The 21,609-nt window shown below is 37.1% G+C and overlaps 1 protein-coding gene across 2 annotated transcripts in view; it reads left to right on the top strand.

Annotated features, from left to right (window-relative positions):
• Positions 1 to 21,609, top strand: part of SCFD1 (sec1 family domain containing 1) — a 133,322-nt gene that overhangs the window by 3,689 nt on the left and 108,024 nt on the right. Inside the window, exons 3-5 of one of the 2 annotated variants that reach the window (XM_060294699.2) lie at positions 6,846 to 7,135; positions 9,026 to 9,114; positions 12,007 to 12,097. In XM_060294699.2, the coding sequence (XP_060150682.1) occupies positions 9,095 to 9,114; positions 12,007 to 12,097 (111 nt within the window). In that variant the 5' untranslated portion in view covers positions 6,846 to 7,135; positions 9,026 to 9,094. The remainder of the gene's footprint in view (positions 1 to 6,845; positions 7,136 to 9,025; positions 9,115 to 12,006; positions 12,098 to 21,609) is intronic. The other variant, XM_030854715.2, reaches the window with a different exon arrangement.

Raw genomic sequence — 21,609 nt, forward strand, 5'->3', positions numbered from 1 at the left:
ATACTGAACAGTAGCACATTTTAGGTGTAATGCCTGAATATTTCACTTTTACTTAGCATGGCTTATTAATGTGAATCTTCTTTTTTTAAACTGAAGTATAGTTGATGTACAATATTGTGTTCGTTTCAGGTGTACAGCAAAGTGATTCAGTTATACATACAGAATTTTTTCAGATTATTTACCATTATAGGTTATTGCAAGATATTGAATGTATTTCCATACGTTATATAGTAAATGCTTGTTGTGTATCTATTTTACATACAGTAGTTTGTTAATCTGTACTCCTGATTTATCCCTCACCCCCTTCCCTTTCCCATTTGGTAACCATAAGTTTGTTTCCTATGTCTGTGAGTCTGTTTCTATTTTTTATATAGATTCATTTCTATTATTTTTTAGATTCCACATATAAGTGATATAATATTTGTCTTTCTCTCTCTGACTTACTTAACTTAGTGTGATATTCTCTAGGTCCATCCATCTTGCTGCAAATAGCAATATTTCATTCTTTTTTATGACTGACTAATATTCCATTGTATATATATACCACATCCTCTTTTTTTTTTCCCAGTATTGGGAAAAATTTGATTTTATTTTTGAATTTAATTTTATTTATTTGTTTTTTATATAGCAGGTTCTTATTAGTTCTCTGTTTTATACATATTAGTGTATATATGTCAATCCCAATCTTCCAATTCATCCCGCCACCACGACCACCCCCCTCCCCACCCCGCTTTCCCCCCTTGGTGTCCATACGTTGGTTCTCTACATCTGTGTCTCTATTTCTGCCTTGCAAACCGGTTCATCGGTGCCATTTTTCTAGATTCCATATATATGTGTTAATATACGGTATTTGTTTTTCCCTTTCTGTCTTGCTTCACTCCCTATGACACTCTCTAGGTCCATCCACGTCTCTACAAATGACCCAATTTCATTCCTTTTTATGGCTGAGTAATATTCCATTGTATATACGTACCACATCTGCTTTATCCATTCGTCTGTCGATGGGCATTTAGGTTGCTTCCATGACCTGGGTGTTGTAAATAGTGCTGCAATGAACATTGGGGTACATGACTCTTTTTGAATTATGGTTTTCTCTGGGTATATGCCCAGTAGTGGGATTGCTGGGTCATATGGTAATTCTGCTTTTAGTTTTTTAAGGCTGTCCTCCATAGGGGCTGTATCAGTTTACATTCCCACCAACAGTGCAAGAGGGTTCCCTTTTCTCCACACCCTCTCCAGCATTTGTTGTTTGTAGATTTTCTGATGATGCCCTTTCTAACGGGTGTGAGGTGATAACTCGTTGTAGTTTTGATTTGCATTTCTCTAATAATTCGTGATGTTGCGCAGCTTTTCATGTGCCTGTGGCCATTTGTATGTCTTCTTTGGAGAATTGTCTATTTAGGTCTTCTGCCCATTTTTTGATTGGGTTGTTTGTTTGTTTTTTATATTGAGCTGCATGAGCTTTTTATATAGTTTGGAGATTAATCCTTTGTCCATTAATTCGTTTACAAATATTTTCTCCCATTCTGAGGGCTGTCTTTTGTCTTACTTATAGTTTCCTTTGCTGTGCAAAAGCTTTTAAGTTTCATTATGTCCCATTTGTTTATTTTTGTTTTTATTTCCATTACTCTAGGAGGTGGGTCAAAAGGTTCTTGCTGTGACTTATGTCAGAGAGTGTTCTTCATATGTTTTCCTCTAAGAGTTTTATGGTGTCCAGTCTTACATTTAGGTCTTTAATCCATTTTGAGTTTATTTTTGTATATGGTGTTAGGGAGTGTTCTAATTTCATTTTACATGAAGCTGTCCAGTTTTCCCAGCACCACTTATTGAAGAGACTGTCTTTTCTCCACTGTATATTCTTGCCTCCTTTATCACAGCTTAATTGACCATAGGTGCATGGGTTTATTTCTGGGCTTTCTATCCTGTTCCATTGATCTATATTTCTTTTTTTGTGCCAGTACCATACTGTCTTGATGACTGTAGCTTTGTGGTATAGTCTGAAGTCAGGGAGCCTGATCCCTCCAGCTCCGTTTTTTCCCCTCAAGTCTGCATTGGCTATTCAGGGTCTTTTGTGTCTCCATACAAATTTTAACACTTTTTGTTTTAGTTCTTTAAAAAATGCCATTGGTAATTTGATAGGGATTGCATTGAATCTGTAGACTGCTTTGGGTAGTATAGTCTTTTTCACAATGTTGATTCTTCCAATCCAACAACATGGTATATCTGTCCGTCTGTTTGTGTCATCTTTGATTTCTCTCATCAGTGTCTTATAGTTTTCTGAGTACAGGTCTTTTACCTCCTTAGGTAGGTTTATTCCTAGGTATTTTATTCTTTTTGTTACAGTGGTGAATGGGATCTTTTCCTTAATTTCTATTTCTGATCTTTTGTTGTTAGTGTATAGTAATGCAAGAGATTTCTGTGCATTAATTTTGTATCCTGCAACTTTACCAGATTCATTGATTAGCTCTATTAGTTTTCTGGTGGCATCTTTAGGATTATCTATGTGTAGTATCATGTCATCTGCAAACAGTGACAGTTTTACTTTTTCTTTTCCAACTTGTATTTCTTTTATTTCTTTTTCTTCTCTGATTGCCATGGCTAGGACTTCCAAAACTATGTTGAATAATGGTGGCAAAAGTGGACATCCTTGTCTATTTCCTGATCTTAGAGGAAATGCTTTCAGTTTTTCATCATTGAGAATGATATTTGCTGTGGGTTTGTCACATATGGCTTCTATTATGTTGAGGTAGCTTCCCTCTATGCCCACTTTCTGGAGAGTTTTTATCAGAAATGGGTGTTGATTTTTGTCAAAAGCTTTTTCTGCATCTATTGAGAAGACCACATGGTTTTTATTCTTCAGTTTGTTAATATGGTGTATCACATTGATTGATTTGCATACGTTGAAGAATCCTTGCATCCCTGGGCTAAATCCTATTTGATCATGGTGTATGATCCTTTTAATGTGTTTTTGGATTTTGTTTGCTAGTATTTTGTTGAGGATTTTTGCGTCTATATTCATCACTGATATTGGTCTGTAATTTTCTTTTTTTGTGGTATCTTTGTCTGGTTTTGCTATCAGGGTGATGATGACCTCATAGAATGAGTTTCGTAGTGTTCCTTCCTCTGCAGTTTTTTGAAGAGTTTGAGAAGGATAGGTGTTAGCTCTTCTCTAAATGTTTGATAGAACTCCCCTGTGAAGCCATCTGGTCCTGGACTTTAGTTTGTTGGAAGATTTTTAATCACAGTTTCAATTTCATTACTTGTGATTGGTCTGTTCATGTTTTCTATTTCTTCCTGCTTTGGTCTTGGAAGGTTACCTTTCTAAGAATTGGGCCATTTCTTTCAGGTTGTCCATTTTATTGGCATAGAGTTCCTTGTAGTAGTCTCCTACGATGTTTTGTATTTCTCCGGTGTCCATTGTAATTTCTCCCTTTTCATTTCTAATTTTATTGATTTGAGTCCTCTCTCTCTTTTTCTTGATGAGTTTGGCTAAAGGTTTATCAATTTTGTTTGTCTTCTCAAAGAACCAGCTTTTAATTTTATTGATCTTTGATATTGTTTTCTTTGTTCCTATTCCTTTTATTTCTGCTTTGATCTTTATGATTTCTTTCCTTCTACTAACTTTGAGTTTTGTTTGTTTTTCTTTCTATAGTTCCTTTAGGTGTAAGGTTAGATTGTTTATTTGAGATTTTTCTTGTTTCTTGAGGTAGGATTGTATTGCTATAAACTTCCGTCTTAGAACTGCTCTTGCTACTTCCCATAGGTTTTGGACCGTCATGTTTTTGCTGTCATTTGTCTCTAGGTATTTCTTGATTTCCTCTTTGATTTCTTCAGTGATATCTTGGTTATTTAGTAATGTATTGTTTAGCCTCCGTGTGTTTTTGATTTTTACGGGGTTTTTTTTTCCCCTGTAATTCATTTCTAATCTCATAGCGTTGTGGTCAGAAAAGATGCTTGATATGATTTCAATTTTCTTAAATTTACCAAGGCTTGATTTGTGCACCAAGATGTGATCTATCCTGGAGAATGTTCCATGTGCACTTGAGAAGAAAGTGTAGTCTGCTGTTTTCTGATGGAATGTCCTACAGATATCAATTAAGTCTATGTGGTCTATTGTGTTATTTAAAGCTTTGTGTTTCCTTATTAATGTTCTGTCTGGATGATCTGTTCATTGGTGTAAGTGAGGTGTTGAAGTCCCCCACTATTATTGTGTTACTGTTGATTTCCTCTTGTATAGCTGTTAGCATTTGCCTTATGTATTGAGGTGCTCCTATGTTGGGTGCATATGTATTTCTAATTGTTATCTCTTCTTGATCCCTTGATCATTATGTAGTATCCTTCCTTGTCTCTTGTAACATTTTTTTTGTTTTTTTTTTTTGTTTTTGCGGTACGTGGGCCTCTCACTGTTGTTGCCTCTCCTGTTGCGGAGCACAGGCTCCGGACGCGCAGGCTCAGCTGCCATGGCTCATGGGCCCAGCTGCTCCACGGCATGTGGGATCTTCTCGGACCGGGGCACGAACCCGTGTCCCTGCATCGGCAGGCGGACTCTGAACCACTGCCCCACCAGGGAAGCCCCAACATTCTCTATTTTAAAGTCTATTTTGTCTGATATGAGTATTGCTACTCTAGCTTTCTTTTGATCTCCATTTTTATGGGATATCATTTTCCATCCCCTCACTTTCAGTCTATATGTGTCCCTAGGTCTGAAGTGGGTCTCTTGTAGATAGCATACATATGGGTCTTGTTTTTGTATCCATTCAGCAAACCTGTGTCTTTTGGTTCGAATATTTAATCCATTCACATTTAAGGTAATTATCGATACATATGTTCCTATTACTCTTCTCTTAATTGTTTTGGGTTTTTTTGTAGGTCCTTTTCTTCTGTTGTGTTTCCCACTCAGAGAAGTTCCTTTAGCATTTGTTGTACAGCTGGTTTTGTGGTGCTGAATTCTCGTAGGTTTTGCTTGTCTGTAGAGCTTTTTTTTTTTTTAACATCTTTATTGGGGTATAATTGCTTTACAATGGTGTGTTAGTTTCTGCTTTATAACAAAGTGAATCAGTTATACATATACATATGTTCCCATATCTCTTCCCTCTTGTGTCTCCCTCCCTCCCACCCTCCCTATCCCACCCCTCCAGGCGGTCACAAAGCACTGAGCCAATATCCCTGTTCCATGCGGCTGCTTCCCACTAGCTATCTACCTTACGTTTGTTAGTGTATATATGTCCATGCCTCTCTCTCGCCCTGTCACAGCTTCCCTGGTGGCACAGTGGTTGGGAGTCCGCCTGCCAGCGGGGGATGCGGGTTTGAGCCCCGGTCCGGGAGAATCCCACATGCCGCGGGGCGGCTGGGCCCATGAGCGATGGCCGCTGTAGAGCTTTTGATTTCTCCTTCGAATCTGAATGAGATCCTTGCTGGGTTGAGTAAACTTGGTTGTAGGTTCTTCCCTTTCATCACTTTAAATATATCGTGCCACTCCCTTCTGGCTTGTAGAATTTCTGCTGAGAAATCAGCTGTTAACCTTATGGGAGTTCCCTTGTATGTTATTTGTCGTTTTTCCCTTGTTGCTTTCAATAATTTTTCTTTGCCTTTAATTTTTGCCAATTTGATTACTATGTGTCTCAGCATGTTTCTTCTTGGGTTTATCCTGCCTGGGACTCTCTGTGCTTCCTGGACTTGGGTGGCTATTTCCTTTCCCATGTTAGGGAATGTTTTTGACTATAATCTCTTCAAATATTTTCTCGGGTCCTTTTCTCTATCTCTTCTCCTTCTGGAACCCCTATAATGTGAATGTTGTTGTGTTCAATGTTGTCCCAGAGGTCTCTTATGCTGTCTTCATTTCTTTTCATTCTTTTTCTTAATTTTGTTCTGCGGCTGTGAATTCCACCATTCTTTCAGGTCACTTACCCATTCTTCTGCCTCAGTTATTCTGCTTGATTCCTTCTAGTGTATTTTTCATTTCAATTATCATATTGTTCATCTCTGTTTGTTTGTTCTTTAATTCTTCTAGGTCTTTGTTAAACATTTTTTGCATCATCTTGATCTTTGCTCCATTCTTTTTCCGAGGTCCTAGATCATCTTCACTATCATTCTGAATTCTTTTTCTGGCAGGTTGCCTATCTCCACTTCATTTATTGTTTTTCTGGGGTTTTATCTTGTTCCTTCATCTGGTACATAGCCCTCTGCCTTTTCATTTTGTCTGTCTTTCTGTGAATGTGGTTTTTGTTCCATAGGCTGCAGGATTGTAGTTCTTGTTTCTCCTCATACCACATCCTCTTAAACCAGTCATCTGTTTATAGGCACTTGGGTTTTTTCCACATCTTGGCTATTGTAAATAGTGCTGCTATGAACATTGGGGTACATATATCTTTTCAAATTAGAGTTTTCATCTTTTCCAGATATATACCCAGGAGTGGGAATCCTGGATCATATTGTAGCTCTATTTTTAGCTTTTTAAGGAACCTCTGTACTGTTTTCCATAGTGGCTGTACCAGTTTACATTACCACCAGCAGTGTAAGAGGGTTCCGTTTTCTCCACACTCTCTGCAGCATTTATTTGTCAACTTTATGATGATAGGCATTCTGACCAATGTGAGGCGATACCTCATTGTAGTTTTGATATGCATTTCTCTAATGATTAGTGGTGTTGAGCATCTTTTCATGTGCCTGTTTGCCATCTGTATGTCTTCTTTGGAGAGATGTCTATTTAGATCTTTTGCCCATTTTTTGATTGAGTTGTTGGTGTTTTTGATATTGAGTTGTATAAGCTGTTAGTATATTTTGGATATTAACCCATTGTTGGTCGCATTATTTGCAAATATTTTCTCTCATAACGTTTTTCACAGAACTAATAATCCTAAAATTTATATGGAACCACAAAAGACCCAGAATTGCCAAAGCAATCCTGAGAAGAAAGAACAGAGCTGGAGGTGTAACCCTCCCAGACTTCAGACAATACTACAAAGTTACAGTAATCTAACAGCATGGTATTGGCACAAAAACAGACAAATAGATCAATGGATCAGAATAGAGAGCCCAGAAAGAGACCCACACACCTACGGTCAATTAATCTGTGACAAAGGAGGCAAGAACATACAATGGAGAAAAGACAGTGTCTTCAACAAGTGATGGACAGGTACATGTAAATCAGTGAAATTATAACATTCCCTCATACCATATACAAAAATAAGTTCAAAATGGTTTAAAGACCTAAATGTAAGACATGACACCATAAAACTCCTAGAAGAGAATATAGGCAAAACATTCTCTGACATAAATCATAGCAGTATTTTCTTATCAATCTCCCAAGGCAAAGGAAATTAAAAAATTACCAAATGGGACCTAATCAAACTTAAAAGCTTTTGCACAGCCAAGGAAACCATCAACAAAATGAAAAGACAACCTGCAGAATGGGAGAAAATATGAATCCTCTTTGATAAATATTTTATGGAATGGCACAGGCAGTGATAATAATATTCATCTAGAGAATTCAGCTGATTTCTTAGGTGGGGCCTCACTGATAGGTCTTTACTCCAGTTGAAGTTTTGTTCCTTAACTTTACAAATCCAGAATTTTGATCTTGCAAGCTTTCTTAAGGTTACTCAGACTTAGGGATACTGGTCCATTTTAACCAACTAATGAGAGAGTGATCTGTAACCCAGAATGCCATTTCATTAATTTATGATATATAAAACTGTCAGTAAAAATGTTAATTGGACCAGAAAGCAATCTATAATCTTTTTCCTTTGAGAAATGCTGGAGAATCTTTTAAAATTCCTATTCTTTGAGCTCCTTCATTCTAAACCTCATGCTCACTGTTTCTTTTTCTTCAAAGAGATTATAATACAGTTGATTAGGTCTAAACTTGTTAGATTATCGTCAGTTTATACTTCTCTCTTTGTAAGAATCAAGAACAGACCAACTTGGTTACAGTTTGGGATGTTTTGAAAACTCTCATGAGTCCTGGTAAGTCCTTTGGGTTAACTCTAAAGGTGATTAAAGTCATCTGAAAAATGATTTATAATTTAAGCTTTAGTGTGTCCCCTCATTTTCCTCTTCCTTCCTGTTTATTTGTAGTCATCTTCTTATTGCCCTTTGCATAAGCTATACTTACTTATTCTTTCTAGTGCCTATGTTCAGCATTTGAATTAAATAACTTGAGAATTTCTGGGGTGTAGATTTGTGTCAGATGCTTTCCCTACCCATCACTTCTCTATCACAAGATTAATAATACAGATATATTGAGGTGTAAGGAAGGAAGATTTTTGAAGGATATAACATCCAGCCTTTTGTAACTGGAGCAGGAAGATTTTTAGCTTTTCTAAAGGAAATGCTGGCATTCAAACAAACCATGTTTTTGTATGACAGCATGTTTCATCCTCTCATTAGCAATTTCTTACTCCATTAAGAATTATTGATGTAGTAGTGGAAAACACCTATTAGTTGAAGTGTCTCTTTTATTTGCCTTAACTCTAAAACTAATTCTGAGTTAGAAGACCCAGTTGGAATACTTACTACTCATCAGAGGTGTCAGTTTTAACACTTTCACAATGTGAGGAAATGCATGAGATGCTTAAATTACTAAATTTTCTTTACAGTCTTGGAACTTGTTAAGCATTAGTTTTGAGAGTGACTAATTTTTACTTCTCTTTTTAGAAAGGATATATGTGAATGGGATAGGGGAGTGTAAGTGAGTCTGCTGTATGTTCCAAGTCCTTTATTATAACCTAAGATGAAGATTTTATAGTCTCTGGTATGTTTTTTAACTTAGAAAAAGTATTTTATAAGAAAAAATTTATGTAATAATTTATTTTAGCCCAAGTAATAATGCTTTTAAGAATGGATTACTAGATGAATGGACATTTTGGTAAATAATTATGGAAAATATTAAATTGAGGTAAGTATAAGAATTCAGTATATTAAAATAAAATGTACTTGAACATTATCTTAATATTGGGTTCTCTGTTGACTGTTCACTGATAATAATGTTTAAACTAACGCATGGCTTTTGTTTTGCTTCTGCTAGGTGCTCATTTATGACAGATTTGGCCAAGATATCATCTCTCCTCTGCTATCTGTGAAGGAGCTGAGAGACATGGGAATCACTCTGCATCTGTGAGTTTTAACATGTTTCTAGTAATGGCATCTGTTTTCAAATACATTGTTTTCTTTTGTTTTAATCAATTTATTTGTATCTTATTTATTTTTGGCTGCATTGGGTCTTTGTTGCTGCGCACGGGCTTTCTTTAGTTCTGGCAAGCGGGGGCTACTCTTTGTTGCAGCGCACAGGCTTCTCACTGCGTTGGCTTCTCTTGTTGTGAAGCACAGGCTCTAGGCGCGTGGCTTTCAGTAGTTGTGGCGCATGGACTCTAGAGCGCAGGCTCAGTAGTTGTGACGCACGGGCTTAGTTGCTCTGAGGCATGTGGGATCTTCCCGGACCAGGGCTCGAACCCATGTCCCCTGCATTGGCAGGCGGATTCTTAAGTATTACGCCACCAGGGAAATCCCTCAAATACATTTTTTAAAATGTCTTTAGCCACCCTGAAATCAAATTACTAAGGGACATTTATTAAGAAAATAGTATTAGGTTATAGTACTTGCATATAGAGAACATTTTTTCCATTATCTTGTTTTATTCAACCCTTTATTTCTGAAATTAAAAATAATCCTCAGTCTTAGAATTTAAAATTTCATAATTTAAATTTTCTCTTTTGTGTCTTTTCCTACAGACTGGTTTACTCTCTTATGTAAAGGAAAAGAACTGGTTGTTTCAAGTTCTCGTTCAGCTCTGAAAATTTTTTATTTCTTTAATTCAAATACACTTTTTAAAAAGAGGAATATCTAAATTAGTATATCATTAATATGAAAAATTTAAGTAATTAGGAAGTAATGACTTAATCACCATAGGGAGCTATCTATGTTGTCTTCCTAACTACTAAATTTATTTGATTATATTCCTTATGATATGTCTGATGAATAAAACAAATTGCATTACTTTGTAGACTTGGCCTAATAGAACAATAGAACATTTAAAGAGGGGCTGTATACATGAATAGCTACTAATACTTTTATGTACTGAAGGAGTCCAGTTTTACAGTGTTCTAACTTAGTTGCATTTTGTTTTTTGATGATGTTATAATCAGTTTTCATTCTGTGATATTTTAATATATTGAATTATAGTGTGCTCTTTTATTGGGAATGTGGTTTTAGATTTCCAGTGAGTAGGGTATCAGAATCTTGTTAAACTCTTAAATTTTATATTGAATATTTGTTGTAAATTAATAGAATATTGCATTAATTCTAAAATATACTTTTTAATTTAGTATTTCTGAAATTAAGGTCTATCTCCTTAATAATGCCATGACATAGTTTAATTGGCAGCATTTTCTGCCTGTTTTAATAATATGTTTTAAAATTGATAGCACCTTAGGTTTGATGAAACGTGGTATTTGGCAGGTTCTTCCTCTTGTTTTTATGTCAGACTTAATCTACACATTTGTTGGTGGTGACATGTTAATGCTTATGACCTAAACTGGAGTTACCCTTGATGCCATCCTTGAAAATGATGGTTTATTATAAGCATTGGTTACTATTGCTACCTTACTCTTTAACTCCTTTATTTTATTTTACTAATAAAAAGACTAAAGTTTGTAGAGTTCGAGTGATTGTCCCATGATTGTACAGGTAATTAATAACAGAGTTGTGGCCAGATTGCTTGACCACTGTTTCTGGGCTGTTTGTCTACTGAACCATAGTGGCTCAGAAACAGTGACTAATAAAAGTGAGGCCTCAGTACTTCCTTAAGGAGTGACAAGGTATTCTGCCAGTTTGAGAGTTGTGCATTCTTGCTGCCCACCTGTTGCTATTGCCATCAGAGCATGAAAGGATTACACAGCTATTCTGGTAAATTCCTGTGCACCGTGCCTCTGACTGTTCTTCCTTTTTTGCTGGAGAATACTTCATCAGTTACTTTATATTCTGCAAGCTGGTTTAGGCTGATTTGTAGGAAACAATAATTACAGGTTTCCAGAACATGAAATGGTGGTTGTAGCCCTTTAGGTAGTTGGACAGCCAGTGTAAGAAGACAACAAACAATGGCTGCCAGCACATTATAATCCTTCTTGTGTTAGCAGCAGCCAAACAGAGGGAAAAAAGTTATCAAATGCAGACTCACTGGCAGCATGTGCCTCTTTGACTCTCTCCTTTATAAGGATGACTGAAATAATTGTATGTATAGAAGGATGTATGTAGATTGTTTATGGAATATTGCGTATAGAAGGATGACTAGAATATTGTAGAAATAGAACATTTCTCATATTTCCTGATATAAGCATGGTGAAATCTTACAATGGAGCATAAAGATATTTTCTCAGTTGATATTGGGATATTTGAATGAATATACTTTCTGAATTGTAAAAGAGAAAACTATCAAGTGGTACAATCAATAAGATGCTTAGCCGATCCCTTATGCATTCTCTTATGAAGCAACAGGTAGAACAATATAGATGGTCTTAAAGTTTTAAGGAAGCATTCATATACCTTTCATTTAAAAAATATATTTTATTTTATTTATGGTTAAATATTTTCATTGCTTCTAAAGATAGTTCCAGCTTTCTGTTTTCCCTCTCAGAGAACTGTACTTTCCTCCCACTTACCTCCCCCCCACCATATTTCTATGAAAAATGGGAATAAAATTGATTTTGAATGTGCTTTAGTTCTCATTCAAGGAGAATATTGGTAGAAGAGACTGACCATAAGAGGTATGAGAAATAAGGTGATTGGAGTAGAGGAAATGAAGACTGAGATTAGGATCTTACTAATAAATAATATTAACATTGATATAAGGAGAAAGCTGGGTTAAATAATTAATTGCAGCAAGAACTTTTAGAGTACTGGTCACTGTCCTTGAACTGGTGAACTAGTTTGAGAAATACTATAAAATTTTTAGCTATCTTTTTAGATAAGTGACTAAGAAAAAGTGAGTTTTATATTCTTTATGTGTCCTAGGCTTTTGCACTCTGATCGAGATCCTATTCCAGATGTTCCTGCAGTGTACTTCGTAATGCCAACTGAAGAAAATATTGACAGAATGTGTCAGGTAATATGAGTTCTTATTTTCCTTATTCTTGAAGGTGGAAACAGATTTTTTTTCAAAAAAAAAAAATCTTAGATGTCCAGTGTGAAATATCAGAAATTTTCTTAACCCAATTTCCCACTTCGATTTTTTTTTTTTTTTGGGTGGTACACGGGCCTCTCACTGTTGTGGCCTCTCCCGTTGCGGAGCACAGGCTCCGGACGCGCAGGCTCAGCGGCCATGGCTCACGGGCCCAGCCGCTCTGCGGCATGTGGGATCTTCCCGGACCAGGGCACGAACTCGTGTCCCCTGCATCGGCAGGCGGACTCTCAACCACTGCGCCACCAGGGAAGCCCTCCCACTTCGATTTTTGAGACTATCTTTGAATTTTAAATAGACTGAAAGATTTAAAATTTTTTGGCTGAGGAAGCATTATTTTGATTGAGACTGAGTCTGGCTTTAAAAAACAGAAAACCTAACTATATGAGCTTTTAAAAATAAGGTTTTATTTTTCTAAGATAATAGAAAGTCTGAATAGGAAGTCCAGCTTGGTATAGCAGCTCTTTAAAGTAATCAAAGATCCAAGCCCCCTCTGTCTTTTTGAGCTGTCATCTTTAGTTTGTTGTTGTTCACTGTCTTGCTCCTTGCTTCACGGATGCAAGATGGCAGCTGCAACTTTAGACATCACAATATATGTTCAGGGTAAGAAGAAGAGAGAAATTAACTATGCCAGTCCTGACTGTTGATTTTGGTCAGGAAAGCTAAGCTCTCCCAGAAGCTCCCAGAAGACTTTCATTTATGTCTCACTGGATAGAATTAGCGTCAGGGGAGGCCACAAAAGTTAATATTTAGTTTAGTGTATTGTCACCCCCAAATAAAATCTGTATTCTTTTAGCAAGGAAGAAGGGGAAAATAGATATTGGATAGGTAGCTAACGGTGTCTGCTGTTAAGTCACAAGCATCTTTACTTGTTATTGACTGTTGAATCAAATTACTTTGTTTGTTAGTGAAGGTCACATATTTTGTGTCCTATAGAGCTAATAATGCCCAGCTTTCTCTTTTACCCTGCATAAACCCAACAACTATGCCATTTTTAAAAGAAGTACGATTTACCAATCCCTTCTTCTTTCCTTGTTTTAAAACATCTTTATTGACATATAATTTACATACCGTACAATTTACCCAAAGTGTACAAATTATGCAATTCATTGGTTTTTAGTATATTCGCACAAGTGTGCAACCATCACCATAATGAATTAAAGAGCATTTTCATCACCTTAACTATTACATCCCCAACCCCTGAACCCCCATCCCTAAGGTACTATTTGTTTCTGTATATTTGCCTGTTCAGCATATTGCATATGAATGGAATCATATACATGGTCTGTTGTATCTGGCTTCTTTTTCTTAGCATAATGTTTTCAAAATTCATCCATACTGTAGATGTTATCAGTACTTCTTTGCTTTTTATTGCTAAATAATATTCCATTGTATGGATATACCAAATTTTGTTTATCCATTTATCATTTGGGTTGTTTCCACCTTTTGGCTGTTGTAAGTAATGCTACTATAAACATTTGTGTACAAATTTCTGTGTAGGCATATGTTTTCATTTCTCCTGTGTCCATGAACACCTAGGAATGGAATTGCCACATTAAATGATAACACCATGGTTAACCTTTTGAGGAATTGCCAGACTATTTTCCGAGGTGGTTGCATCATTTTGTATTCCCTCCAGCAGTGTTTGAGTGTTCCAGTTCCTCCAGATCCTTGCCAGTACTTCTTATTATCTGACATTTTGATTGTAGTCATCCTACTGGGTGTAAAATGGTATCTCGCTGTGGTTTTGATTTGCATTCCCTGATGACTAATGATATTAAGCATCTTTTCATGTGTTTATTGGCAGTTTGTATCTTTGGAGAAATGTCAATTCAGATCCCTTGTCCAGTTTTAAATTGGGTTGTCTTTTCATTGTTGTTAGAGTACTTTATATATTTTGAATACTGGACCTTTATCAAGTATATTATTTGCAGATGTTCTCTCCCATCCTGTGGGTTATCTTTTCACTTTCTTAATAGTATCCTGTGGAGTACAAAAATTTTTAATTTTGGTTTTAAACTTAATTTCATTTTTTCTTTAGTTGCCTGTGCTTTTGGTGTCATATTTAAGAAACCATTGCCAGCTCATAATTGCTACTGAACTTGTATTGAAAATACAAATAAATGTGTATTTCTTAGAAAAAGAAACCATTGCTAAATCTCTGTTTTATTTGAAGATTTTTATAGTTTGGGGGCTTGTATTTAGGTATTTGATAGTTTTTGAGTTAATTTTTATATGTGCTATAAGGTAGGTATCCAACTTCATTCTTTTGCATGTGGCTATCCAGTTCTCCCAGCATCCTTTTTTTTTTTTTTGATGTTGGGGGTAGGAGTTTGTTAATTAATTTATTTATTTTTGCTGTGTTGGGTCTTCGTTTCTGTGCGAGGGCTTTCTCTAGTTGTGGCAAGCGGGGACCACTCTTCATCGCGGTATACGGGGCCACTCTTCATCGCAGTGCATGGGCCTCTCACTATCGCGGCCTCTCTTGTTGCGGAGCACAGGCTCCAGACGTGCAGGCTCAGTACTTGTGGCTCACAGGCCTAGTTGCTCCGCGGCATGTGGGATCCTCCCAGACCAGGGCTCGAACCCGTCTCCCCTGCATTAGCAGGCAGACTCTCAACCACTGTGCCCCCAGGGAAGCCCCTCCCAGCATCCTTTTTTGAAGAGACTGTTCTTTCCCCAATGAACAGTCTTGGCAGCCTTGTCGGAAATTAATTAAGAATAGATAAATTGGTTTATTTCTGGACTGTCAGTTCTTTTCCATTGATTTCTGTGTCTGTCCTTATGCCAGTACCACCCTGTCTTGCTTTGTGGCAAGTTTTTTATTTTTTTGTTTTTGTTTTTTTTAGTGTGAGAGAAAACAGATGGAAATAGAAAATCAGAGGTTAAGAAATAACCCTATACTCTTAAACTTGAATTGGAAATATCAGTATGAACTCATGATATATTATCTCCTTAAAAAAAAAAAAAAGGATTTCCTTACTCTGCCCACTGAAAAAGCATAGAAACAGTGACTAACCCATTAGCAGTGCACGTGCTAGCACATAGACTGCTGTTGACCTGAGACAAAAACACTGCCAAATATTTCTCCAGCAAAGATGGGTTTATTCAGTATTAGCAGAGAATTGCAATTTGGGGTCTGCAACCATGCCAAACCACATGCAAGTCCCAGCATGGCAAAGGAAGGAGAACACTTATATAGAGAGGAAAAGGACTTGTCAAAACACCTGGCCAGTAAGATGGGTACTTCAGAGTTCTAGAGGAGTTCCCCAGGTAAGGATAACCTTTTCTAAAAAGACTTTAGCCACAAAAGAGGTAGTCTGTCTTCAAGGGAAGTCATCAGTCCAGTGTGAAAATATACAGACCATAACTAAAACAAAGAGCTCATGGCTTTGCATTGGCTGAGTCCTTGCCAGGCAAGGAGTCTTTCTTCTTCCTGTTAGGTTCTATCATCAAAGGGTGTGAGAGCTCACCCTTCTGGTCTCCCAACTCTATTTAATTGAGATTTTTGTTTATTAATGTATTACATTTTCCTTTTTTTAAATTAAATTAATTTTTTATACAGCAGGTTCTTATTAGTTATGTATTTTATACATATTAGTTTATATATGTCAATCCCAATCTCCCAATTCATCCCACCAGCACCACCCCCCACCCCACCCCCACTTGCCCCGCTTGGTGTCCAAAAGTTCTCTACATCTGTGTCTCTTACTTCTGCCTTGCAAACCGAATCATCTGTACCATTTTTCTAGATTCCACATATATGCGTTAATGTATGATATTTGTTTTTCTCTTTCTGGCTTACTTCACTCTATATGATGGTCTATAGGTCCATCCAAGTCTCTACAAATGACCCAATTTCGTTCCTTTTTATGGCTGAGTAATATTCCATTGTATATATGTACCACATCTGCTTTATCCATTCGTCTGTTAGTGGTCATTTAGGTTGCTTCCATGACCTGGGTATTGTAAATAGTGCTGCAGTGAACATTGGGGTGCATGTGTCTTTTTGAATTATGGTTTTATCTGAGTATATGCCCAGTAGTGGGATTGCTGGGTCATATGGTAATTCTGTTTTTAGTTTTTTAAGGCTGTTCTCTATAGGGGCTGTATCAGTTTACATTCCTGCCAACAGTGCAAGAGGGTTCCCTTTTCTCCACACCCTCTCCAGCATTTGTTGTTTGTAGATTTTCTGATGATTCCCATTCTAACCGGTGTGAGGTGATACCTCATTGTAGTTTTGATTTGCACTTCTCTAATAATTAGTGATGTTGCACAGCTTTTCATGTGCCTGTGGCCATTTGTATGTCTTCTTTGGAGAATTGTCTATTTAGGTCTTCTGCCCATTTTTGGATTGGGTTGTTTGTTTTTTTCATATTGAGCTGCATGAGCTGTTTATATATTTCAGACATAATCCTTTGTCCATTGATTTGTTTGCAAATATTTTCTCCCATTCTGAGGGCTGTCTTTTTGTCTTATTTGTAGTTTCCTTTGCTGTGCAAAAGCTTTTAAGTTTCATTATGTCTCATTTGTTTATTTTTGTTTTTATTTCTATTACTCTAGGAGGTGGGTAAAAAAGATCTTGCTCTGATTTATGTCAGAGAGTGTTCTTCCTATGTTTTCCTCTGAGAGTTTTAGAGTGTCCAGTCTTAATTTAGGTCTTTAATCCAGTTTGAGTTTATTTTTGTGTATGGTGTTAGGGAGTGTTCTAATTTCATTCTTTTACATGTAGCTGTCCAGTTTTCCCAGCACCGCTTATTGAAGAGACTGTCTTTTCTCCACTGTATATTCTTGCCTCATTTATCACAGCTTAATTGACCATAGGTGCGTGGATTTATCTCTGGGCTTTCTATCCTGTTCCATTGATCTATATTTCTGTTTTTGTGCCAGTATCATACTGTCTTGATGACTGTAGCTATGTGGTATAGTCTGAAGTCAGGGAGCCTGATTCCTCCAGCTATGTTTTTTTCCCTCATGATTGCGTTGGCTATTCAGGGTCTTTTGTGTCTCCATACAAATTTTAACATTTTTTGTTCTAGTTCTGTAAAACATGCCATTGGTAATTTGATAGGGATTGCATTGAATCTGTAGATTGCTTTGGGTAATATAGTCATTTTCACAATGTTGATTCTTCCAATCCAAGAACATGGTATATCTGTCCATCTGTTTGTGTCATCTTTGATTTCTTTCATCAGTGTCTTATAGTTTTCTGAGTACAGGTCTTTTAGGTAGGTTTATTCCTAGGTATTTTATTCTTCTTGTTACAGTGGTGAATGGGATTGTTTCCTTAATTTCTCTTTCTGGTCTTTCGTTGTTAGTGTATAGCAATGCAAGAGATTTCTGTGCATTAATTTTGTATCCTGCAACTTTACCAAATTCACTGATTAACTCTAGTAGTTTTCTGGTGGCATCTTTAGGATTACCTATGTGTAGTGTCATGTCATCTGCAAACAGTGACAGTTTTACTCCTTCTTTTCCAATTTGTATTCCTTTTATTTCTTTTTCTTCTCTGATTGCCATGGCTAGGACTTCCAAAACTATGTTGAATAATGGCGGTGAGAGTGGACATCCTTGTCTATTTCCTGATCTTAGAGGAAATGCTTTCAGTTTTTCACCATTGAGAATGATGTTTGCTGTGGGTTTGTTGTATATGGCCTTTATTATGTTGAGGTAGGTTCCCTCTATACTCACTTTCTGGAGAGTTTTTATCATAAATGGGTGTTGAATTTTGTCAAAAGCTTTTTCTGCATAAGTTGAGAGGATCACATGGTTTTTATTCTTCAGTTTGTTAATATGGTGTATCACATTGATTGATTTGCGTATGTTGAATCCTTGCATCCCTGGGCTAAATCCCACTTAATCATGGTGTATGATCCTTTTAATGTGTTGTTGGATTCTGTTTGCTAGTATTTTGTTGAGAATTTTTGCATCTATATTCATCACTGATATTGGTCTGTAATTTTCTTTTTTTGTGGTATCTTTGTCTGGTTTTGATATCAGGGTGATGATGGCCTTGTAGAATGAGTTTGGGAGTGTTCCTTCCTCTGCAACTCTTTGGAAGAGTTTGAGAAGGATAGGTGTTAGCTCTTCTCTAAATGTTTGATAGAATTCCCCTGTGAAGCCATCTGGTCCTGGACTTTAGTTTGTTGGAAGATTTTTAATCACAGTTTCAATTTCATTACTTGTGATTGGACTGTTCATGTTTTCTGTTTCTTCCTGGTTCAGTCTTGCAAGCCTTATACCTTTCTAAGAATTGGGCCATTTCTTCCAGGTTGTCCATTTTATTGGCATAGAGTTCCTTGTAGTAGTCTCTTATGATGCTTTGTATTTCTCCGGTGTCTGTTGTAACTTCTCCCTTTTCATTTCTAATTTTATTGATATGAGTCCTCTCCTTCTTTTTATTGATGACTGGCTAAAGGTTATCAATTTTGTTTGTCTTCTCAAAGAACCAGCTTTTAGTTTTATTGATCTTTGCTATTGTTTTCCTTGTTTCTGTTCCATTTATGTCTGCTTTAATCTTTATGATTTCTTTCTTTCTACTAACTTTGGGTTTTGTTTGTTCTTCTTTCTCTAGTTCCTTTAAGGAAGGTTAGATTGTTTATTTGAGATTTTTCTTGTTTCTTGAGGTAGGATTGTATTGCTATAAACTTCCCTCTTAGAACTGCTCTTGCTACATCCCATAAGTTTTGGATCGTCATGTTTTCATTGTCATTTTTCTCTAGGTATTTTTGATTTCCTCTTTGATTTCTTTAGTGATCTCTTGGTTTTTTAGTAATGTACTGTTTAGCCTACATGTGTTTCTGATTTTTATGTGGTTTTTTCCCTTGTAATTTATTTCTAATCTCATAGCGTTGTGGTCAGAAAAGATGCTTGATATGATTTCAATTTTCTTAAATTTACTGAAGCTTGATTTGTGACCCAAGATGTGATCTATCTTGGAGAATGTTCCGTATGCACTTGAGAAGAAAGTGTAATCTGCTGTTTTCGGCTGGAATGTCCTACAGATATCAATTAAATCTATGTGGTCTATTGTGTTATTTAAAACTTGTTTTTCCTTATTAATTTTCTGTCTGGGTGATCTGTTCATTGGTGTAAAAGTCCCCCACTATTATTCTGTTACTGTTGATTTACTCTTTTATAGCTGTTAGCAGTTGCCTTTTGTATTGAGGTGCTCCTATGTTGGGTGCATACGTATTTGTAATTGTTATTTCTTCTTGATCCCTTGATCATTATGTCGTATCCTTCCTTGTCTCTTGTAACATTCTCTATTTTAAAGCTATTTTGTCTGATATGAGTATTGCTAGTCCAGCTTTCTTTTGATTTCCATTTGCATGGAATATCTTTTTCAGTCCCCTCACTTTCAGTCTATATGTGTCGATAGGTCTGAAGTGGGTCTCTTGTACATAGCATATATATGGATCTTGTTTTTGATTCCATTCAGTGAGCCTGTGTCTTTTGGTTGGAGCATTTAATCTATTCACATTTAAGGTAATTATCGCTACGTATGTTCCTTTTACCATTTTCTTAATTGTTTTGGGTTTCTTTTTGTAGGTCCTTTTCTTCTCTTGTTTTTCCCACTCAGAGAAGTTCCTTTAGCATTTGTTGTAGAGCTGGTTTGTGGTGCTGAATTCTCTTACCTTTTGCTTGTCTGTAAAGCTTTTGATTTCTTCATCGAATCTGAATGCAATCCTTGCCAGGTAGAGTAATCTTGGTTGTAGATTTTTCCCTTTCATCACTTTAAATGTATTGTGCCACTCCCTTCTGGCTTGTAGAGTTTCTGCTGAGAAATCAGCTGTTAACCTTATGGGAGTTCCCTTGTATGTTATTTGTCGTTTTTCCCTTGTTGCTTTCAATAATTTTTCTTTGTCTTTCATTTTTGTCAATTTCATTAGTATATGTCTCAGAGTTTATCCTCCCTGGGACTCACTGCGCTTGGGTTTATCCTGCCTGGGACTCTCTGTGCTTCCTGGACTTGGGTGGCTCTTTTCTTTCCCATGTTAGGGAAGTTTTTGACTATAATCTCTTCAAATATTTTCTCAGGTCGTTTCTCTCTTTTCCTACTGGGACCCCTATAATGCGAATGTTGTTTCGTTTAATATTGTTCCAGAGGTCTCTTAGGCTGTCTTCATTTCTTTTCATTCTTTTTTCTTAATTGTATTCCGTGGCAGTGAATTCCACCATTCTGTCTTCCAGGTCACTTATCCGTTCTTCTGCCTCAGTTATTCTGCTATTGATTCCTTCTAGTGTAGTTTTCATTTCAGTTATTGTATTGTTCATCTCTGTTTGTTCTTTAATTCTTCTAGATCTTTGTTAAACATTTCTTGCATCTTCTCGATCTTTGCCTCCATTTTTTTCCGAGGTCCTGGATCATCTTCACTATCATTATTTTGAATTCTTTTTCTGGAAGTTTGCCTATCTCCACTTCATTTAGTTGTTTTTCTGGGGTTTTATCTTGTTCCTTCATCTGGTATATAGTGCTCTGCCTTTTCATCTTGTCTGTCTTTCTGTGAAAGTGGTTTTCATTCCACAGGCTGCAGGATTGTAGTTCTTGCTTCTGCTGTCTGCCCTCTGGTGGATGTCGCCATCTAAGAGGCTTGTGTGAGTTTCCTGATGGGAGGAACTGGTGGTGGGTAGAGCTGGCTGTTGCTCTGGTGGGCAGAGCTCAGTAAAACTTTAATCTGCTTGACTGCAGATGGGTGGGGCTGGGTTCCCTCCCTGTTGGTTTTTTGGCCTGATGCAACCCAACACTGGAGCCTACCTGGGCTCTTTGTGGGGCTAATGGCAGACTCTGGGAGGGCTCATGCCAAGGAGTACTTCCCAGAACTTCTGCCAGTGTCCTTGTCCCCATGGTGAGCCACAGCCACCGCCCGCCTCTGCAGGAGACCCTCCAACACTAGCAGGTAGGTCTGGTTCAGTCTCCTCTGCGGTCACGGCTCCTTCCCCTGGGTCCCAGTGCGCACACTACTTTGTGTGTGCCCTCCAAGAGTGGAGTCTCTGTTTCCCCCAGTCCTGTCGAAGTCCTGCAGTACAATCCCACTAGCCTTCAAAGTCTGATTCTCTAGGAATTCCTCCTCCTGTTGCCGGACCCCCAGGTTGGGAACCTGACATGGGGCTCAGAACCTTCACTCCAGTGGGTAGACTTCTGTGGTATAGGTGTTCTCCAGTCTCTGAGTCACCCACCCAGCAGGTATGGGATTTGATTTTACTGTGATTGTGCCCCTCCTACCGTTCCATTATGGCTTCTCCTTTGTCTTTGGATGTGGGGTATCTTTTTTGGTGAGTTCCAGTGTCTTCCTATTGATGATTGTCCACCATCTTAACAGTATTAAATTTTCTGATCCGTGAGCATGGGATATCTTTCTATTTATTTCAGTCTTTTAATAATATTTTGTACTGTGCAGAATGTAAGTTTTACACTTCTTTTGCTAAATTTATTC

Source organism: Globicephala melas, chromosome 2, assembly GCF_963455315.2.
Source record: "Globicephala melas chromosome 2, mGloMel1.2, whole genome shotgun sequence".
NCBI classification, from domain to species: domain Eukaryota; kingdom Metazoa; phylum Chordata; class Mammalia; order Artiodactyla; family Delphinidae; genus Globicephala; species Globicephala melas.